At 34.7% G+C, this 21,136-nt stretch overlaps 1 protein-coding gene and 3 long non-coding RNA genes across 4 annotated transcripts; all 4 read left to right on the top strand.

Annotated features, from left to right (window-relative positions):
- The first annotated feature begins 90 nt into the window (after nt 1-90).
- LOC124444181 lies at nt 91-974 on the top strand. Its single transcript, XR_006947871.1, has 2 exons — nt 91-219; nt 387-974. It is a non-coding gene; the product is annotated as an uncharacterized LOC124444181 (long non-coding RNA).
- Nucleotides 975-2,617: 1,643 nt separating this feature from the next.
- LOC124444185 lies at nt 2,618-4,396 on the top strand. Its single transcript, XR_006947874.1, has 3 exons — nt 2,618-2,848; nt 3,778-3,879; nt 4,158-4,396. It is a non-coding gene; the product is annotated as an uncharacterized LOC124444185 (long non-coding RNA).
- Nucleotides 4,397-5,118: 722 nt separating this feature from the next.
- On the top strand, nt 5,119-15,114 carry LOC124444176 (polycomb group RING finger protein 1-like). The gene is made up of 11 exons (XM_046994766.1): nt 5,119-5,185; nt 5,403-5,464; nt 5,531-5,594; nt 9,449-9,545; nt 10,225-10,280; nt 10,467-10,541; nt 11,817-11,915; nt 13,006-13,086; nt 13,164-13,587; nt 14,730-14,833; nt 14,914-15,114. Exons 1-7 carry the CDS (start codon nt 5,149-5,151, stop codon nt 11,870-11,872), a joined length of 447 nt encoding a protein of 148 aa, XP_046850722.1. The 5' UTR covers nt 5,119-5,148; the 3' UTR covers nt 11,873-11,915; nt 13,006-13,086; nt 13,164-13,587; nt 14,730-14,833; nt 14,914-15,114.
- Nucleotides 15,115-19,686: 4,572 nt separating this feature from the next.
- On the top strand, nt 19,687-21,126 carry LOC124444182. The gene is made up of 3 exons (XR_006947872.1): nt 19,687-19,768; nt 19,846-19,892; nt 20,811-21,126. It is a non-coding gene; the product is annotated as an uncharacterized LOC124444182 (long non-coding RNA).
- Nucleotides 21,127-21,136: the final 10 nt, after the last annotated feature.

Genomic DNA, 21,136 nt, shown 5'->3' with positions numbered 1-21,136 from the left:
ACACAGAATATATACTATACAGAAGTCCCACTCTTGAGTTAACTTGTCGCTAATTTTTTATGCGCATGCTCCAATTCCGCCATATTCCTGGCCAGTCAATAGCTGGCAGCGGTATATAAAACTATATGGTAAGATGCGAAGTGAAGACTGGAAAACGTCGATTTTTTTCAATTGAGGCTGTTCAATCTGATGCGTAATTTATAAAATAGCAAAAGCAAGGTATGTTTTAACTTTTCTGAAAGGTTTAAGGAATCTCAGTCGTACTTTATGCCGACTCATCGTCATCGCATTTTCGATTTGGTCAAACGATCACACTATGAATCTTTATGACACCATACGACTGAACTTTGATGATTGAACTAAAGAACATTTATTTGGTGTTTCAGGATATTTTTCTGTGTTATTTAAGAAGAAAACATCCAGGAATATCTGCCAATTTAAAGCTGCACTGATTATACGATACCATTAAGACCAATATATTACTATAAATTCTATATAGTTATAGTTTTATTGAACATGTAATTAACATTTTATCAGTGGTTAGGTAGATAAATATACGATATATTAATCTTGTAAATGATCATATACCATTATAATGTATCTGAGAAATAGTGAATTGCATAAGAGCATACACACTGGCTGAACTGAAGTTTTGTACTGTTGTTTAAATTTTGGTCAATTACAAAGACAGACATGAGCTAATTGAATGATAAGATAATTTATTACTTACCTTTGGTATACAAATAAATCTTAGTTGAACTAAAAAACAACTTTGACCATGACAAATGGCATCTATGCTGTGTGTTGTAGCAATAGTTGGTAGTTGAGTAATGTATTCTTGCAGTAAATCTCATAGACCAAATTTCCACTATTTATTTTATTTTAATAGAATCCTTCTGCTGTAGTTTTTTACTAGAAATAAATATAAACTGTATGGCGGAACTGTCCTGAGAATTAAAAGCAATGATCTTTAATTTTGTGAATTGTCTTGAAAACCCATGCTCATATTTTATTTTCCTCGTAAACTCAAACAATGCTCAACATTGCTGAATTGATGATTGTATATGCTTTATCTGTAATAGTAGTTTGTTCCTACAGTTTGTTCCTAAATATGATAATTCAAAGTGGAAGTGGTATATGGAAAACACAATTTACAAGTACTTCTTGCAAACTTTACATAACAGCTGTGGATTCAAACATTAATTAATGTCTGTTACATGATAGCAACTACTATCATGTAATATCATTATTATATCATATTATAATTTCATATATAACTAATTAGGACATAGTACAGAAAGCCAAACTTCAGATTTTTCTTGCCAAACAAGTGCTATACTTTCCAATAATACACCTAGAAAACTAAAACAACGAAAGTTAATAAAAGCCCAGGCAAGGAAAATAAGTCGTTTCATGCAAAGAAAAATCCATCAACACGTAAAATTTGGAAAAAGCATTGGAAAAGCTGCCTAAAAACCTTGCTCATTTTGTGCAAATGCAAATTAAGCTTTATGAAAGAAAAAAGAAAGGGAGACGATACTCACCACAGATGAAGTCCATTGCTGTGTCCTTGTATCATGCTAGTGGAAGAGCCTATCGTATGCTCTCGAAATTATTCATTCTTCCTTCCAAAACAACATTGTGTAGATACATCTCTAAGATGCCAGCTGCAACTGGAATATCTCAGGGAGCACTAAATATCATAAAGAAAAAAGTGGACCATATGAGAGAAAATGAGAAATTATGTAATTTGTGTATGGACGAGATATCTCTCAAAACCAACTTATTCTATGATATAGCCAATGACAAAATAATTGGCCTTGAAGAATATGGAAGTGGCACAAGAACGAATAAACTGGCAAATTCAGCACTTGTCCTCTTGCTCAGAAGCATTTCGGGAAAATGGAAGCAACCACTTGGTTATGTATTGGTAAATGGAGGATGTCCTACAAGAGAAATGGAAGAGCTGATGAAGGATGCAATTGACAAAGTTGAAGGAATTGGGTTGAATGTTGTTGTAGTAACGTCTGATTTGGGGAGCAATTTTCAAAGTTTGGCTAAGCCATCGTGATCTATCAAAAAAAAAATAAAAAGTACGTAAAAGTGACTCACCTTTAGAAGGAAAATAAATGAACCCGCATACAACTCGGATGAATCAAATGAAAGTGACCGTCAAGATTCAACGCTTTTTCAATACATTATGATGCAGGTCATCTGAACTTCTAAACTGCATCAAAGTGCCAAAGCACTGTAAGTAAAAAATTCCAAGAGATTTCAAACTTAATGTCATTAACGAGGCAAAATAAGAAAAATTCTATTGACTGCAGTTTACAAAGCTGAGGAGCGGTCACAGTCACAGAACGAAATGTAAGATTTCGAGCTTTACAACACGTTTAATTACGTTGTAAAAAAAGAAAGACATAGAATATACCTCAAATTTTGTCAAACTCTCGCTAGGAACAAATCTACGACCTTATTGAAGAGATACAGGCAAATATTTGTACTTGTCTTTAGAATCCTTATATTGTTTGTCAGAAATTGACTGGCTAGGAAGATGGCGGCCGAGATGCGCGAAGCAGCATGCGCGGCCCCAAAAACATCAAAGGCTCCGACAAGAGTGGGACTTCTGTATAGTATATATTCTGTGGCCGACAAGTTAGTCGACCATTATATGAAATAAGAATTGGAGGAAGAACGCGGTGCAGTTCTCAATATGTTTAACAAAGGTTAAAGTTTTATTAAATGTAATTTTCCTTCTGAGTTCAATATGCATTGAAGCGTCCTATTTTAAAGTTCTACCTGCTCTCTCAAAAGAAGTTAAGTTATTGCAGATCGTGGAAAAGTTAGGGTAATTTATATGTTTGTTTGAATGTATCGTGGTGTATTATGTTGATTTTATCAACTAGAATTTAAAATGTTATATCTGATTCATAGATTAGTCTAAATCTTACAGTTAACAACGCTGACAAGATAGTGTCAGGGGTCATAATGTATGTCACTTTGCACCTTTAGATATAAGTAATAGCGATTTTGTTACGTTCCCAGAAAATTCTAAGCGTAGAGAAAGGCTCAAAGTGCTAGAACTATGTATCACTGGTGACATACCAGAACATAACTAAATGGCCCATTTTGTGAAAGTTTGTCTTCTCACAATTTTGCTGATTTAGTGACTTGCACTTGATACATGTGATGTGATAGATTTGCATGATTATTTGATCATTTATCTGGAAACATGGTATTATTAACCATTAACTAAGTTTGTTCACATTGGTCACCATCTAATTGAAAGACATTTATTATTGTTGATAACTTTAGTTGGAAAATGAATATCATATAAAATCTTGCTTTGTATGAAAATAAATGTAATCATATGATTTATTGAGGCATTTTTTTCATAGAGGTCAATTACTATACAGAATAAGTTGAATTCCGTTTATAGCAAACAATAACTTCATAGTTATTAATGTGTTCAATGGGTGGAATAGAGAAATTGTTGTGCATTTCATTTTAATATGTGATTCAAATACCCAAACTATCAGGAACAAAACAATCTTGTTAGTTGGTGATTGAAATCTCATTTTTTCCTCTAACAAATGTAAAATTAAATGTAATGTGCTGTGTTTAATGCTGCACAAATTACTTTTTGATTTTTTGAATCATCATTTACATCATATATGTTTCTATCATTCATTTAGGTAAGAGAATTGCCCAACTTTCTTTTGAATGTATTGATGGCTGTAGTAAGATGTGAAATGTTTAATTGTTGTTCAATTTCAGACTCTCTAACCAATCAAGAAACAGATAAAAGATGCAAGGGAACACAACTGCTGTCCTTGTTGCTTTGTCAGCTTGTAACCAACGAACTCCTCGACTAAGAAGGTATGCTTATGATAATTTAATGACTAAGCACACTTTGTTCTTATCCACATTTTGCCATTATGAACATTCATATTCACAAGGTCACAGACTACTGTAGGATTTTGTTCACACAAACAATCTGGTTGCTAAAACAGTGTTTAAATATGCATAAGTTACATAAACAAATGAGTAATTGATAAACTTGAGTTTTTGATTGGTTTGCCTCAAGTTACAGGGAATTTATCTCGGGTTGTAAAATACTTCTTTTAAAATCAACATTTATTACACTTTATTATTAGTTACTGTTTTGGTGGAATTTTTTTGTGATTGTCTGAAGGATCATTTCTCTCTGGCTCCTCATGCCTTCTCTGGTTTATTGGCTTTGGTATGTTGTATTGTATCTGTGTGAAACTGACTGTTAAAGCCAAAGAATGCATTTTTATTATCTTTTTGCCGTGCATATTTTTTTGCCTTTGCATTTCATCTGGTACATTTAATTCTTACTGCGGGCTACGGGTTGACACATCTAAAAGCAAACAATGACAGCATAAAAAGCCTGGTTTAACAGTCTATCTGCATTCTGGAAACACTTAATTTGCTTGTGCAGCAGTCTAGCATGACTTGTTATGGATAAAACTCAGATCATTATAGTTATTTATTTCTTTAGATTTTTCAGTTTTTCACCTCATTGTTTGCATCATTCTTTGGGCTTGTATAATTACGGTTTTTTGGTAATGATGATTGTATTATACAGTGCAGTACTTTGGGATTAGCTTATACTTTATATAATACTTTGGGATTGACCAATGATAATAACAACCGATTTCTCATTTCTGTATGTACCAAATATTATTCATGTATGTTTAATTAGGTAAGCTATCACATGATTCAAGAAGGATTAACTGTTAGGATAGTTCAAGCAATTTTCAAAGAGATTCATGTACAGGTAACATTGTATTACGACTGCGAAATAGTATCTTAGTAAAACAAAAAATACTCGATATTTCTTAAAAAGTAAGCGTTTTTCAAAAAGTAAAACATTTGTTGTTATTATATAAAAGAAACAAAAGATGTTTTTCGTGTTTGTACTTGCTAGTAATCACGCATTTCGTAATTGTTGCAATGCAATAATATTTTCACAAACAAACTATCAAATCATCCTAGCTTATTTGTTCCTCTGTTTTATTAATAATGTATTTTTCCAAATACAAGTCATGTGTTGTGATTTGAAACTTGTTTTTTTTGTGAATTTTGCATTCATTGTTACAAGCTGATCGATATAAAGTTTTCATGTTATTCTCTGTACTACTTGGAAAGAAAATGACTGGTAATAAAAATTAATTAAATTACCGTATTTTATCGAGCCTCATAGTTTTTAAATCATATAAACATGCAAACTCCATCCATTTGTGCAACGAACAAGTCCAGGTCCTTGGTCACCTCAATGAACCTTTGTTTTAACTTTTCCATTAAGCTCGATTTTAAATATTTTATCCAAGTTTCGTTTGCCATGTTTTTGAGACTCGTTTGTGTTATTTTTCTAGAGCTCCTAACACTCGGTACGGATTTTGTTTTTGGTTACATTCAAGCCATGGACGGAGAGAAGGTCTTATTTATTGGTATTTCGTTGTTTTTATGAATGCCTTTAACGTCGACGTCCTGTTAATTTCAGGATCCAAGAAACTTGCTGGTTTGTTTGGAGCTTGTTCAAATCATTGTAATGAGATTTCCTATCGGTATGAAAAATAATTAGGACAAATTTCTCGTGAGCATATACCCTGGCTATGCCATAGCACTTTGCAAATTTGTCTTTTTTGATGAGAGCTATGTCCATGTAATGATTACTACATTTGAAACATATTCAGGCATGCTTAAAAAGTATGGTGGCTTGTAGAGCTTTCTTGGGCATCATGCATTCTCATAGTTGCCCGTTGTAGGCTTGTAGCTAATGTTTCTTAATCAACTGTCCGGATACACTATGAATGAAGCCCAATTGACAGTCACGAGCATTTAATTTTGGCTTCAGACGTAGCAAATAAATAAAGTTGACGTTACGTGGCTCAAGTGAAGTGGTTCATACTGCTTGAATTTGCTGTAAAACTATATAGTATGTGAACTTACTAAGAAAGTTTCTTTTAGACCATTTGGCCGAAGATTTGTTCGAAGGGACATCTTGCTATTTCCCTATTGATTTTACTCCAGTGAGCTCTCCTTAATATTTCCCCTATAATTTGCACCTGTAAGTACATTTCGACCAATCCATCGATGACGTTGCATAATACCGTAGAGTGTGGAAAGTAGCCTAACTCCTGAAAGTAACCTCCCCAGTGAACTATAGTATCAACTGGAACGCTAACTGCACCGCCCTCTTTTTAGCATCTTACGCAAGACGTGTTTACATTTCCCCACCATGACCAGTTGGATTTTGCGAATGACTTGGGAGATGTTGTTTTTTGAAATACATGTGTTGGCCATGTCTACGACCGGCGACTCCATGCACGTATTCGCTAAACAAACCATCCTACACAAACAGCGCTACGGCCGCATTTTGTTGTGATCTATGATCGGGCGAGTTGATTAAGACCATGCAGGCAGCACAAACAAGATGAACGCGAGAGTAAAATCTGCTCAATATCGTCTTCATCGTCGTCTTGGACGTATCCAACATTTCTTGTAAAACATGATGGACGTATCCAACATTTCTTGTAAAACATGATGGACGTATCCAACATTTTCTGTAAAACATGATGGACGTATCCAACATTTCCTGTAAAACGTGTTGTACGTATCCAACATTTCTTGTAAAACATGATGTACGTATCCAACATTTCTTGTAAAACGTGATGGACGTATCCAACATTTTCTGTAAAACGTGATGGACGTATCCAACATTTCCTGTAAAACGTGTTGGACATATCCAACATTTCCTGTAAAACGTGTTGGACGTATCCAACATTTCCTGTAAAACGTGTTGTACGTATCCAACATTTCTTGTAAAACATGATGGACGTATCCAACATTTTCTGTAAAACATGATGGACGTATCCAACATTTTCTGAAAAACATGATGGACGTATCCAACATTTCCTGTAAAACGTGTTGGACATATCCAACATTTCCTGTAAAACGTGTTGGACGTATCCAACATTTCCTGTAAAACGTGTTGGACGTATCCAACATTTCCTGTAAATCGTGTTGGACGTATCCAACATTTTCTGTAAAACGTGTTGGACGTATCCAACATTTCCTGTAAATCGTGTTGGACGTATCCAACATTTCCTGTAAAACGTGTTGGACGTATCCAACATTTTCTGTAAAACGTGTTGGACGTATCCAACATTTCCTGTAAAACGTGTTGGACGTATCCAACATTTTCTGTAAAACGTGTTGGACGTATCCAACATTTCCTGTAAAACGTGTTGGACGTATCCAACATTTTCTGTAAAACATGATGGACGTATCCAACATTTCCTGTAAATCGTGTTGGACGTATCCAACATTTCCTGTAAAACATGTTGGACGTATCCAACATTTTCTGTAAAACATGATGGACGTATCCAACATTTCCTGTAAATCGTGTTGGACGTATCCAACATTTCCTGTAAAACGTGTTGTACGTATCCAACATTTCTTGTAAAACATGATGGACGTATCTAACATTTCTTGTAAAACATGATGGACGTATCCAACATTTTCTGTAAAACATGATGGACGTATCCAACATTTCCTGTAAAACGTGTTGTACGTATCCAACATTTCTTGTAAAACATGATGTGCGTATCCAACATTTCTTGTAAAACATGATGGACGTATCCAACATTTTCTGTAAAACATGATGGACGTATCCAACATTTCCTGTAAAACGTGTTGGACATATCCAACATTTCCTGTAAAACGTGTTGGACGTATCCAACATTTCCTGTAAAACGTGTTGTACGTATCCAACATTTCTTGTCAAACATGATGGACGTATCCAACATTTTCTGTAAAACATGATGGACGTATCCAACATTTTCTGAAAAACATGATGGACGTATCCAACATTTCCTGTAAAACGTGTTGGACGTATCCAACATTTCCTGTAAAACGTGTTGGACGTATCCAACATTTCCTGTAAATCGTGTTGGACGTATCCAACATTTCCTGTAAAAAGTGTTGGACGTATCCAACATTTTCTGTAAAACGTGTTGGACGTATCCAACATTTCCTGTAAAACGTGTTGGACGTATCCAACATTTTCTGTAAAACGTGTTGGACGTATCCAACATTTCCTGTAAAACGTGTTGGACGTATCCAACATTTCTTGTAAAACATGATGGACGTATCCAACATTTGCTGTAAATCGTGTTGGACGTATCCAACATTTCCTGTAAAAAGTGTTGGACGTATCCAACATTTTCTGTAAAACGTGTTGGACGTATCCAACATTTCCTGTAAAACGTGTTGGACGTATCCAACATTTCCTGTAAAACGTGTTGGACGTATCCAACATTTCCTGTAAAAAGTGTTGGACGTAACCAACATTTTCTGTAAAACGTGTTGGACGTATGCAACATTTCCTGTAAAACGTGTTGGACGTATCCAACATTTTCTGTAAAACGTGTTGGACGTATCCAACATTTCCTGTAAAACGTGTTGGACGCATCCAACATTTCCTGTAAAACGTAATGGACGTATCCAACATTTCCTGTAAATCGTGTTGGACGTATCCAACATTTCCTGTAAAACGTGTTGTACGTATCCAACATTTGTTGTAAAACATGATGGACGTATCCAACATTTCCTGTAAATCGTGTTGGACGTATCCAACATTTCCTGTAAAACGTGTTGGACGTATCCAACATTTCTTGTAAAACATGATGGACGTATCCAACATTTCCTGTAAATCGTGTTGGACGTATCCAACATTTCCTGTAAAACGTGTTGGACGTATCCAACATTTCCTGTAAAACGTGTTGGACGCATGTAACATTTCCTGTAAAAGGTATTGGACGTATCCAACATTTCCTGTCCGGCTGGATTGTTGTGGTCTTTCGCCACATTCAACAAACGTTGATCATCCATCTTTATGTGTTTTTTCTTCTTCCCAGTTTATTTCTTGCACGCATTTCAACGGGAAAAAATAAAGCAAAACCTGTTATGTTCAATTTGCTAAACTGCTTGTTGGTCCTAAGTCACGCGTATTGTATTTTTTAAAGTCTATATAAATGTGCTTACTTTGACCACGAACAAATAGCATGAAAAAAGCCTCGCTTTTAATTGGCCACAAATCTGGAACTCATTGTCAATTGATTTTAAAGAATGTAGTTCTCCAGTTACTTTTTAAAGTACAATCGCTGCTTACTTTCCCAAAGTAATTTTACCAATTTTAAATGTAAATATTTTACTAATTTTATCGTACTTTATTTTGTGGAATTTAGTGTGCACTGCAGTATGTGAACTTAAATTATTTTTGTAAATTTGGAAAGCAATTTTATTTTGGCAATGGTTAGCGTGTTGAAATAAGTTGTTCGTTCATTACTATTTTAGGATAACCAAGCTCGCATGAATAGTTTGTTTTACATACAATTGAAACTGATTTTTTTAATAGTTTGCAGACATTGCATCATCAAATACCTGCAACTCAGCAAATACTGCCCGACGTGCAACATGAAAGTCCACGAAACTCAACCGTTACTCAACGTCAGGTAATAATAAAGAAATTTGAAATTTTTCAGTACAAGACGGGATAAAATACAAGTTCAAACCATTGGACTAAACTACATGGAACGCTACCTGTAATAGAAAAGCCTAATAATTTTTATGCGGCAAATCTTACACCCAGACACGCGTGTGTAGTCGATCAATTATTACTCCGCGAAAGAATCTTTAAACAATAAACACGAATGTCTGGATGTCATCTTGCGTGTCTGGCGTAAGACATGGCTTCAATTATTTGCTTCATGTAGAGTTCCATGTATTTTAGTTCAATGGTTCAAACATTTGAATTTGTAGCAAAATGGCGTCCGATCTATTAATTTCTCATAATTGCATCTAGAATCCAGTTTTTGGTTTATGGACATGGGCAGCTCAGACATGAACTGTAAACTACATTTGCTATATATGTTGCTCTGTTGATAGCGTTGGAACAAACGTGTATGTATTATCTGATATCCAAAGCTGCATCCAATGTGCAATCTTTAACCTGTGGTGTAAAATTAATGTATAATATTAAAGTTTACTTTTTAGTGTTCCAAATACGCTCTTGTCTTTCTTTATTTTACCATGTGATGGCCTTGTATCGCTTGCATGTCATTTAATAATGTATCATTAGCTACAGTGGTTTTTGGTCCCTATATTATAAAACTGAGAGTTGTTTATATGTAGACTTGATAGGACGATGCAAGATATTGTTTATAAAGTCATTCCAAACTTATTTGAAGGTTTGCTTATGTTTTATTTTCATTGTTGAACGACATTCTTCCGAAGGAAAAACTGAGATGCTTGCTCTGTTTTTTCTCCTCTTGTTGAATGTCCAGATTTGTGAGTTGTTTTTTTTTTTGAGCAGTGCAAAATGTTTTAAGTCAACTTGGGTTGTTCAAATCACGTAATTTGACTATATCTTGCAGATGAAGAAGTGAGGGAACGTAAATTTTACGAAGAAAGAAGACTGCCAGTGCCAAAGAAAGTTATCAAATCGGAAGGTTGGTCTGACAGTCAGCTCACGCAGTTCAAACTCTTATTGTTCACAGTTCTGTCAAAATACGGTGATATAGTAAGTGTTAGGGTTTCAGTACGATCCCCCCCCCCGGAGAAAAACACGAATTATAGCATGCCAAGTACCCTCTCTGACAATACTATCTTTACAAGTGCCTATACCGAACACAACATTCAGCGTACTATGAAACTGAGGTTTTTGCTGGCTGCATTTGCTGTTGAAATTTGAGGTGTTATAGTGCTGCGGCTGAGCCCCTTCACAAGCCCACAACTCTTCTAACCCACCCCCCCCCTCCCCTCCCTCATCGTAATTTTGTTTTAAAATGCGAAAGCGACGAGGAATCGCACTCATCTTTGGTGAACGACATCACAGAATACATGAACAATTACCGTGACGATGAGTTGATTTCAATTTACTTCAAGCCGTACGACGGGTATGATTTTGTGCAATTTCATTTGTTTGTGCAATTTCTTTGAAGTCGAAAACGATTCGTTTTATCCATTTTAGACCTTTAGAAAATCTCTACAAACACGTACGTAGTAAGATGTTCGCTTTAATGGCTAATTTATAAAAATACATAGGATCATTTTGTCTTCAAATCATAGGTAATTATACAGAAATTAAAAGCATGTTGTGCGATTACATAATCTTATTTTGGCAGACTTTCTGCGAAGTTAACCAAACCACGTGGTGGATAGTTAAGATTAACTTATATTGATTATGGCCAGTGCTGTAGAACTAGTTTTAACAGGGGGGGGAGTTTGACAAGGAAGAAGCAGCGAAATCTTAAAAAAGTCATATGTGACGTCATGGGTGATCACAGCATTTCACTGAGATGACTAATAGGTCATTCATAAGTTATTTTAAGTCATAACCTCTGTATTAATATTACTTTTAGTACCTTTGGGAAAAGACTTTCACTTATATTCATGCCGAACTATACGTCACCAAGCTCGGCAGATTAAACTGTGATAAATGACTATCTGATTTCTGAAGTAGAAAGGGGATAGCCCCCTGAGCTGTAAGAACTGTTGATCCGTCCCCAAGTGTCCCCCCCACTTTTACTTCCCTGATAATAGACAACGATTGTTTTCCTTTGAGTCGTGAATTTGGTTTCAAAGTTATGGACTTACTAATGACTCCAAAAGGACAAGACTTTATTTACATTGTTTATCTCACATTAAACTTGTGTCATTAACCCATTATGACCACAAAAACCTCGTTTTCATGGTGCTTGATTTTTGTCTTTTTTTTGAAAAAGGTAATATCAAGACAGTATTTACGTTGCTCGCATCGTGTGCTTATATTGCACCTTGAAAAACTGTTTAAAAAAAAGATCAACCTGATGGAAGAACAAGAGGTAATTTCATACACGAACATTCAAAATGGTGCCTATGTATACATGGTGTGTAAAAAAGAAGATCTTTGGAAATTTACCAATAGCGAAAAAGCTGTTGTAATAGTAACAAAGATACGTAATATTTCCACGTAGTCGATAATATTTTATGCACCGTGATGGCATAATGATCATGCATTCACATCATCACAATACATCAATTTCTGAAGGTTGTCTTTTCACTATACACCGTATTCTTTTCATTTTTGTGGTGTTGATGATATTTTTATGTCATTGTGAACTAGTATCAGGGACCGTGGATCATTGACGATTTGGGGCCAACATTTATATGTTCATATGTTGTAATCAAGTAATAAAAGAGAGGCACTGGGGAAGATTGATGATTTGGGGCTGACATTCATGTTATAATCAAGTAATAAAAGATTTTTTCTGTGTTTGCACAGGATTAATCAAACCGAGGAGACCTGTGGAAATTATCAAGAGCAGATCAGTGCAAGTCCGAGACCGAAGGTCAAGGGTTACACCTGCTCTATAGTTCTTTCGACATTTTCATAAGCCAGTGCAAACACGAAAAACATCTTTTATGTCTTTTATAAAACTACACTGATGCGAAACAGACAAATTTAAAACAAACGTTTTAATTTTTCTTCTAACATGTATTCATGATTGATTTGCAAGTTCTATTTGATTAAATTGATTGAGCTAAAAACGGTTTGCACAGGCTAATGCAAACTCAGCTATAAACCAATCAGTGCACGCGTTTTATTGTTGTTTACAATCCATAATCACCATTGATTTCAATAGAAACTTTTTAAGTAGAGCATGCATGTATTCAAATATCATGTGAGCCTCCTGAACTATTGATCTTCGGCGTTCCCTGTCAACTTGTAGAAACCCTGCTTGATGTTTAATTAATTGTTCAATACGAACTCTTTGTTATAAAGAGAAAGTCCTCTTGATTAAGTCGATGAATATTATCAAAGTTCTTCAATTGCTATGAAATTGATCAAGTTTTAGAAAAGGGCGTACCCCCAGTTAGTTATCATAGCTGGTTGTCCTACTTGTTCTCTTCAAATGATTCATTCTCTTCCAGTTGCAGTTTTTCTGTGAAGATAAATTGGTTAATAGTGCAAGTTCAATGAAGCAATTGTATGTCGTGAATTGGGGATTAAAGGTGCTGAAATTCTGTGCTCTTTCATGGAATGAATTTTGATCTCCTATGCAATTTATTTAATTCTTGAACTGTTTTAGGATTTACCAATGTGTCTTCAATATCGTGTTTATTCAACGCCCAACGTCATCATTCAGAAGGATATTTCGACTAGTTTCTATTCTCCATTGACGCAAGAATACCATCGTTCAGAACGATATTTCAAATGTTCATTCTCTATTGATGCAAGATACCATTATTCAGGAGGATATTTCAACTAGTGTTCATTCTCCATTGGCGCAAGATACCATCGTTCAGAGCGATATTTCATCTGTGCATTCTCCATTGACGCAAAATACCATTATTCAAATGGGTATTTCAACTAGTGTCCATTCTCCATTGACACAAGATTCCATTATTCAGAAGGATATTTTTAACTAGTGTTCATTCTCCATTGACGCAAGATACCATTATTCAGAAGAATAATTCAACTAATGTCCATTCTCCATTGACGCAAGATACAAGGTTGTAATGATTTTTCAGGGAAACTGATTTTCCTGTTATGCAAGGGATTCCCTTTAACATTAATGTGGTCATTTATCTTTCCTTACATGAATTTCCACCAGAAAGGTGTACCTAATGAATGGTGCAAGTTGCGGTTGAAGTTGACTAATAATTCTCCTGTAGCAGCTTCAAGTATTTCGTTGTTACAGACTGAAGCTTGGGGAGAGTAGAACATGTACTTATGGTTTGTACAAGGTATTGTAGGTACTGCGGAGCCTGGGGACCCACCCCCTCTTTCTCTCATTATTTTTTAACTGAAAGAAATCTGTTAGTCCTGAGTTGGCTAAACTTACAAACTTACAAAGATAGCAATCTGCCTTTCAAGGAGGAAGGTATTGAATTCACGATTTCCACAGTCTAATCCTTACCCTCCGCACTGAACGTTCCGCTTTCTGTAAAATGATTAGAAACCGATAAAAAGCAATTCGGTTTTCTTATGATATAAACTAGACCATGTATTGTCGTAATCGTTATCGAATCGATATTTTAATATCGCCCATCACTGCAAATGTGTTAAATATTTACCGTACTGTAGTATCCATACAACTTACACAAAACTCAATGATTTTTTTAATCTTTCTCATGAAAAATTTTTGCACTTTTTGCTTGTCTGAGCACATAAGGTAACAGCAAGCAAAGAGAGGTTAAAAAGGCAGCAAAAACTCAAACTTTTTTAAAAAGATCTATTCACAAGTTATATTTAACTAACACACATTAAGGAGACATACTAGTTTTATTTAATTCAATGCTTTCACGAATTTAGAAGTTTTATAAGTTGATTAAAAATAACAATTGAAACTAAACGTTACGTGAAGCAAAAGTAAGATTGGTGAAAACTTACATAAACTGAATTATGTGCGATACACATGTAACCTTGATGAAAACGTCATCGCGCATACGAAACGCTTATCTACTGCATGCTATACTTCATGTAACCGCATTTGTCTTCTGCCCTGGTAGATGATTGGATCTAATCATCTTAGGAACAAAACGAGGTGAGATGTCAACACGGGTAGTTCAATCTCATCATCCTCAACATAACTGAATGGCCTTCGATTGATTTGCACTCCAATGTTTTCTTTATACAACTCTTCTAATTTCAGGTTGGTGTCCCTCCAGTTGCCTTGTACATCGCCTGTTTTACAACTCTAAAAAGGCGCTGAAACTGTCCATTCCATCATGGCGCTCGGGACGGGATTGGGACTAGGTAAATTGCCATTTAATTTCAAACTACTCCAGATAATTACCTTAAAGCAGTCAGCTGATTTTTGTGATTTTTTGCATAAGATGAGGCTGTCACTCCTCCCCCTTTTTGCACAGATACAGAAATTGAGATGTTGAATCGATACCAACTCATATAGTAATATGAAAACTGCTGTTTGATAATGGGCGCTATTGTTCAAAAATAGCATGTTGCTTGAATGGAGCATCTAATATGTGATAACATTTTACCGTAAGGAAATATTAAAAAAAACGGACATTTCATGCGAATGTACTAAGGGGATGTTAAATTCACGTTTAGCCATAAAAATGCAGGTTCTTCCACTACATTTTAATAGAATTTTCCCGATGAAGGATCACGACTTCACGAACGATTGTTTACGATATGGATTCAACTCAAAAGGCTCTAATTCACAAATTGGCATTTACTATGATAAAACAGTAACATCTAAAAAAGTAGTTGAGAATACTCCCGAAATCACGAGCTCCCTATTTATGATCAACAAATTATTGCGAACCTTCATGGCTTCATCACTATTCGATATTTGGAAAACGAAATTAATTGCAAAGCAAAAACATTTTCAAACATAATTAAATGCACATTTAACTTCACAGGTGGGCTTCTGAGAGAATGACCTTCAATTACTAGACCAACTGTCACAAAAGATTTCTAGTTGCTGTTTTGTTTAGGAAAGTAGTGACATAAAAAAGCAGATCATGGTGTTTTGAGCCAAACCCGTTGTAGCACCAAAATGCACTACGGGAAAAAATTACTAGAAATCTAGTAAGGTAGCTATGTACTTAAACACCCAGGATTAGTAGTTTTAGAATGAGAAGGAATTCAGAACATATGTAAAAGCAGCAATTGAATGTTGAAAACTTTAAGCTAAGCAGAAAGTGATATTACGCATTTATACAACCAGCCATAATTTTTACAAAGTTTTTTATTGCATACATGTTTTGGCATACTCATACTATCTTCGTTGCAGAATGAATGAAATATTCAAAAACAGGTTAATTTATAATGGTATGCATGGAATACTTGAAATAAACGCAGAAGTGCAATAGTGATCCTTCAAATAAAAAATATTGACTTATGAAATGAATCGAACCAATGTTCCGTAGACATTGAAAACATCAATTAATGATAAAAGCCTTTTAAGAATATCATATATCTTCCTAAATCCACTACTATCCGGCTCTCTTGTCGACGCCAACCTTGTATTGGAATTTCTTCTTTCTTGATCCTTTTCTTTGGTTTCCCTTTGCAAATTTGTTTTTGACAAATCATTATTGTAAAGACTTGAAATGTCAATCTGAAAAATTTTTTGGAAAGCTTCCTTGGTAAGATTTCCTTTCTTATTATCAATCATTCCAACTAACGTATAAATGTGCTGCAAAGTTAGTATATATTTTTAAAAAAACTGGATCATTAGCAACAGATGTCTTCCATTCCGAGATTTTTTCTTTATCTTGCAAGTCTAATGCCCTCCTTTCCATTTAGTGGATGGAGTTTTCAAAAGGTTTTTTCTTTCTTGGTTCGCTGATGCTTGTCGTTCACCAGAAATTTTTGCATTATATGCACCAATACAGCCGCCAATACTGTTTTCAACCTGGTTTTACAATTCCATGTTATCATCATGACTATCAAATTCAACTGATGCCCCAACATACGCAAACGTGACGATAAACTGACCGAATCTATTGAAAAAATCCACAAACTCCTTCATCACTTTCTTGTCCTTGATATTTTTACTTGGTAGATCTTTCACAGCAGATCGAAACACATTATCAAAACTAATTTTTGTCGAATCAAATTACTCAACATTTATCTTTGCTAATTTCACTTCTATCAACATCTTTGTATTGGTTGAAGATCACAAGTCATTTTTCTGACGTTCTATGCTGAGATTTACATCAAGTTCTGGAACCATCTTCAATATACTTGGTGTCATGCTCACATTTAGGCCCAAGGCTTGAAGGCGCGATTTAATGGAACTTTCATTCCTGTGTCGATGTATTTTGTAAAATACAGCTTCATTTGACTTCATTATTTGTGCAAATTCAGGAATTTTAAAACCAAATTGTTTATTATCAACGAGGGATAGTTTCAAAACCCGAGATGAAACAAAGTCGTCCGTGACAAGGTTGTATCCCTGACCAATAAATTCAGCTACAATAAACAAACATCAAGTTTTTAGAAATTACGTTTATTCACCATACATACGATGAAATAAGTATTCAAAAATAAGCTATGAATTGGATTAGCTATAATTATTTAGAATTAACTATCAGAACAATTTAAGATAGAGCCATTTAAAAATACCTGGATAAAATGATTCGGCACATTTTATCCCAAATTTCTTTTCCAGCATTTGAAGGCCATGCTCAGTGATATCGTCGCCATGACGACAGTTGATTTCACTAATTGTTATACTCCTCAATTTTGAATCATCCGATAATCCCATCAAATTCATATTTACCACCAGCTCTAAAATTTCCTTTTTCACAGACTGTTCTTGAATGTTGCTCTCAGAAATATACTGCATTGCACGCGAGACAAGTGAGTTGGTAAAGCCTTTGAATAAAGATTTACTGTATGAACGATTTTCCAAAAAAGCTACCAAACATAGGTTTAAACATTTCTATTGCTTATGTGTAACGTCTGATAATCTTTCTTGACCTGCATTTTTGGCTTTAACTTCATAACCATTTCTCAGTCGATTCTTTTTCTTTTGTTTAAATGCAGCATTCAATACTACATGCCCAAATTTATCTCTTTTTTCTTTTCCGTCTCTGCTTTTTTCTAAGACAAGCATCGTATAAATTCAGACGTTGTCTCTCACCATTGGGAAGAATTGTGAAATTTCCATTCTTTTCAAGTCCATAATCGTCAAGATTATTTTCTATCATTACAACTGGCGTCCTCACTCCCAAAATTTGAAAAACAAGATCTGACACAAAATTTTTCTTTTCTTGCATCGTCTCGTGCCATTTTCTCACGTTCTTGTAACCAACAGAACAAGCATGTGTTGGAATGAATAATTTTCGCAAGAGACGCTGTAATAGGAGGTCCAGTTTACTCTTCAGAAGACAAACTTTGAGCTATAATTTCGAGAAGATTGTCATTGTCTACCTTATCATCTATCTCCTGAAATTCTGCCCCCTCCCCATAAATATACTCAACGTGTCAGAAGTCTCATCAGGTTGTTCGTCGGATTCGTTAATTTTATGATTAACATTTAAAGCATTTTGCTCTATTATTAAGGATCATTTTGTTCTATTATTAATGGCCCTCAAAATTGTGCCCAGACTTTGGGGCGTACTTTGCTCTCTTTGCAGCTGGTTGCGCGCCATTTTCGGCTTCATCTAAGTATGCCGTGTCGCTATCACGAGACCGTATCTCGACGGTCCTGCGTTCCTTAAATATACCCTTTAAAAAGTCTAAACTTAAAAAATTTATGCTCTTCGAAAAAAGTATGCTCTAATTATATTTTTTAATTTTGGCATATATTGTTAAGTTTATCAGATATATTTTGAGTTGAGAACCGATTAATTCGATTCAGAAAATGCAAATTTGAAGTTCAGCACTTATATTTCCTGAAAGACAAATTTGTCCGGCTTGGCGCCGCATACTCGACCATCGCTTAAAATTCTCAACCCGTATAGTTTGTTTTTCTCAAATGCTAGATCATATTTTGAGCATATGGTTGATATTCTCGACTAGCGGTTGGAATTCTCAATACACTTTTGTCACGTTTGGCTTGCCATAAACTACCATCTGCAAATACTCAATGATAAACACGGTTTTCTCAAGTTTGGTTTGCTTTCTGAACGGAGATTTTTTTCTCGACCACCTTTTTTCTGAAATGGCTTGCCATAAAATTCCGTAAAAATAAAGTCACAAGAAAGAAAATTTCAAATTTAGAAAATAACACATGGCATTCGCAAAATGTTTTAAAGTTTTTGAAAACAGCTATTTCATAAATTTTAGTATTGATTGCCTTCAATTCTGCTCATGCAATTTTTAATATTATGAGGCTTTATGATTCTGTTTCTCCAAGATTGTGAAATATGCTTAGTACCAAACAAATTTTCAATGACGTTAGAGGTCGAAAGTGAAATTTGATTACACCCTTTTAAAAGACGAGATAGTGAAGAAATGCTGCCAAATGATGCACAAAACTTTGTAAATGTTTCATCTGACATCACTGAATAGGTTGAAAATTGAAAAAATGTACGTCTACTTTTATATAATATTATTTTTTCGCGATCTTGATATCGGCAATGTAGCAGAACAAGAATTCAAACAAGACAACTGTTTTGTCACAACCATTGGTCAAAACTCAACAGCCCAGTATAAGCCCAGTTATCTTAACCTTTCTTTATTGTCCGTACGCTCTCGCCTAAATGGCATTGAATGTGTTTGTACTTTTTTATATTTGTTGAAAAGTGCTTTTTTCTTGTGGAAACAACTATTTCATTTTCAACATGTATATAACTACGATAGAGAACGAGGAATTGCTCTCACTCTGTCCGGTAAATCGCTGTTATAAAGAAATACTCAAGATATTTTTATGGGCGTTTACATATGAGATATAACTACGGTACTCAAATTTAAGATATTAAAAAATATCCGATGCTTTCAACACAAAAAAATTCGCAATCGGGTTTGTCTCAACAGTGAACCACTTGTGCAATCGATATGACAACATAAATGTTGAGATTACATGTCAAAATCATCTCCCTCCCTCCTCTCCCCAAGAAGTGCTGTTCGACCGTCCCTGTCCACTGTCCTGTCCGTTCACTGGTTCAGTTAATTAGAATTTAGAAAAGATCATGGCCGACGAGTTAATCGACCATTATATGAAAGAAAAATTGGAGGAAGAACGCGGTGCAGTTCTCAATATGTTTAACAAAGGTTAAAGTTTTCTTAAGTGCAAGTTTCTATCAGAGTTGTATATGCAATCATTGAAACATCTCATTATAAAATTCTAGCTGTTCTCTCAAGAGGTTAATTTATTGCAGATCGTGGAAAAGTTAGGGTAATTTATGCGTTTGTTTGAATGTTTATTAAGTTGATTTTATCAGTTAGAATTTAATTTGTTATCTCTGATTCAAAGATTAATCTAACTCTTACAGTTAGCAAGGCTGACAAGATAGTGTCAAGGGTTATAATGTATGTGACTTTGCACCTTTGACTTAAGTAATAGCAATTTTGTTACGTTCCCAGAAAATTCTAAGCTTAGAGAAAGGTGTAAAGTGCTAGAACTATGTATCACTGGTGACATACCAGAACATAACTAAATGGCCCATTTTGTATAAGTTTATCTTCTCACAATTTTGTTGATTTAGGGACTTGCACTTGATACATGTGATGTGATAGATTTGCATGATTATTTGATCATTTATCTGGAAGCATGATATTATTAACCATGAACTAAGTTTCTTCACATTGGTCACCATCAAATTGAAAGACATTTATTATTGTTGATAATTGTACTTGGAAAATAAATATATGAAATCTTGCTTTGTATGAAAATGAATGTAATCATATGATTTATTGAGGCATTTTCTTCATAAAGGTCAATTGCTATACAGAATAAATTGATTTCCTTTTATAGCAAACTATAACTTCATAGTTATTAATGTTTTCAAAGGGTTGAATAGAGAAATTATTCTACATTTCATTTTAATATGTGATTCAATTACCCAAACTATCATAATCAAAACAATCTTGTCAGTTGGTGATTGAACTCTCATTTTTTCCTCTAACAAATGTAAAATTAAATGTAATGTGCTGTGTTTTAATGCTGCACGATTTTCTTTTCGATTTTTTCTAACATCATTTATATCATATATGTTTCTATCATTTATTTGTGTAAGACAATTGCTCGACTTTCTTTTGGATGTATTGTGGCTGTAGTAAAATGTGAGATGTTTGAATTGTTGTTCAATTTTAGACCCTATCTTACCAATCAAGAAACAGGTAAAAGATGCAAGGGAACACAACTGCTGTCCTTGTTGCTTTGTAGGCTTGTAACCAACAAACTCCTCAACAACGAAGGTATGCTTATGATAATTTAGTGACTAAGCACACTTTACTCTTATCTACATTTTGCCATTATGAACATTCATATTCACAAGGTCACAGACTACTGTAGGATTTTGTTCACACAAACAATCTGGTCGCTAAAACAGTGTTTTACTCAGCGGACTACTATCTCGAAGGTGCAAGTTCAAATCTCGTCCAAGTCGCATGTTTTTCATGTGCATATTAAAACCGTGT

Source organism: Xenia sp. Carnegie-2017, unplaced genomic scaffold, assembly GCF_021976095.1.
Source record: "Xenia sp. Carnegie-2017 unplaced genomic scaffold, XeniaSp_v1 HiC_scaffold_21, whole genome shotgun sequence".
NCBI lineage: Eukaryota > Metazoa > Cnidaria > Anthozoa > Malacalcyonacea > Xeniidae > Xenia > Xenia sp. Carnegie-2017.
The sequence above is the reverse complement of the archived record's forward strand: the minus strand, read 5'-3'. Positions and strand labels throughout refer to the sequence as shown.

Coding starts and splice junctions, on each gene's coding strand:
- LOC124444176 (XM_046994766.1), top strand. CDS start 5,149: ATGTTATTCTCTGTACTACTTGGAAAGAAAATGACTG. Junction 5,186..5,402: donor ACTTGGAAAGAAAATGACTG/GTAATAAAAATT, acceptor TTATTTTTCTAG/AGCTCCTAACACTCGGTACG. Junction 5,465..5,530: donor AAGCCATGGACGGAGAGAAG/GTCTTATTTATT, acceptor TGTTAATTTCAG/GATCCAAGAAACTTGCTGGT.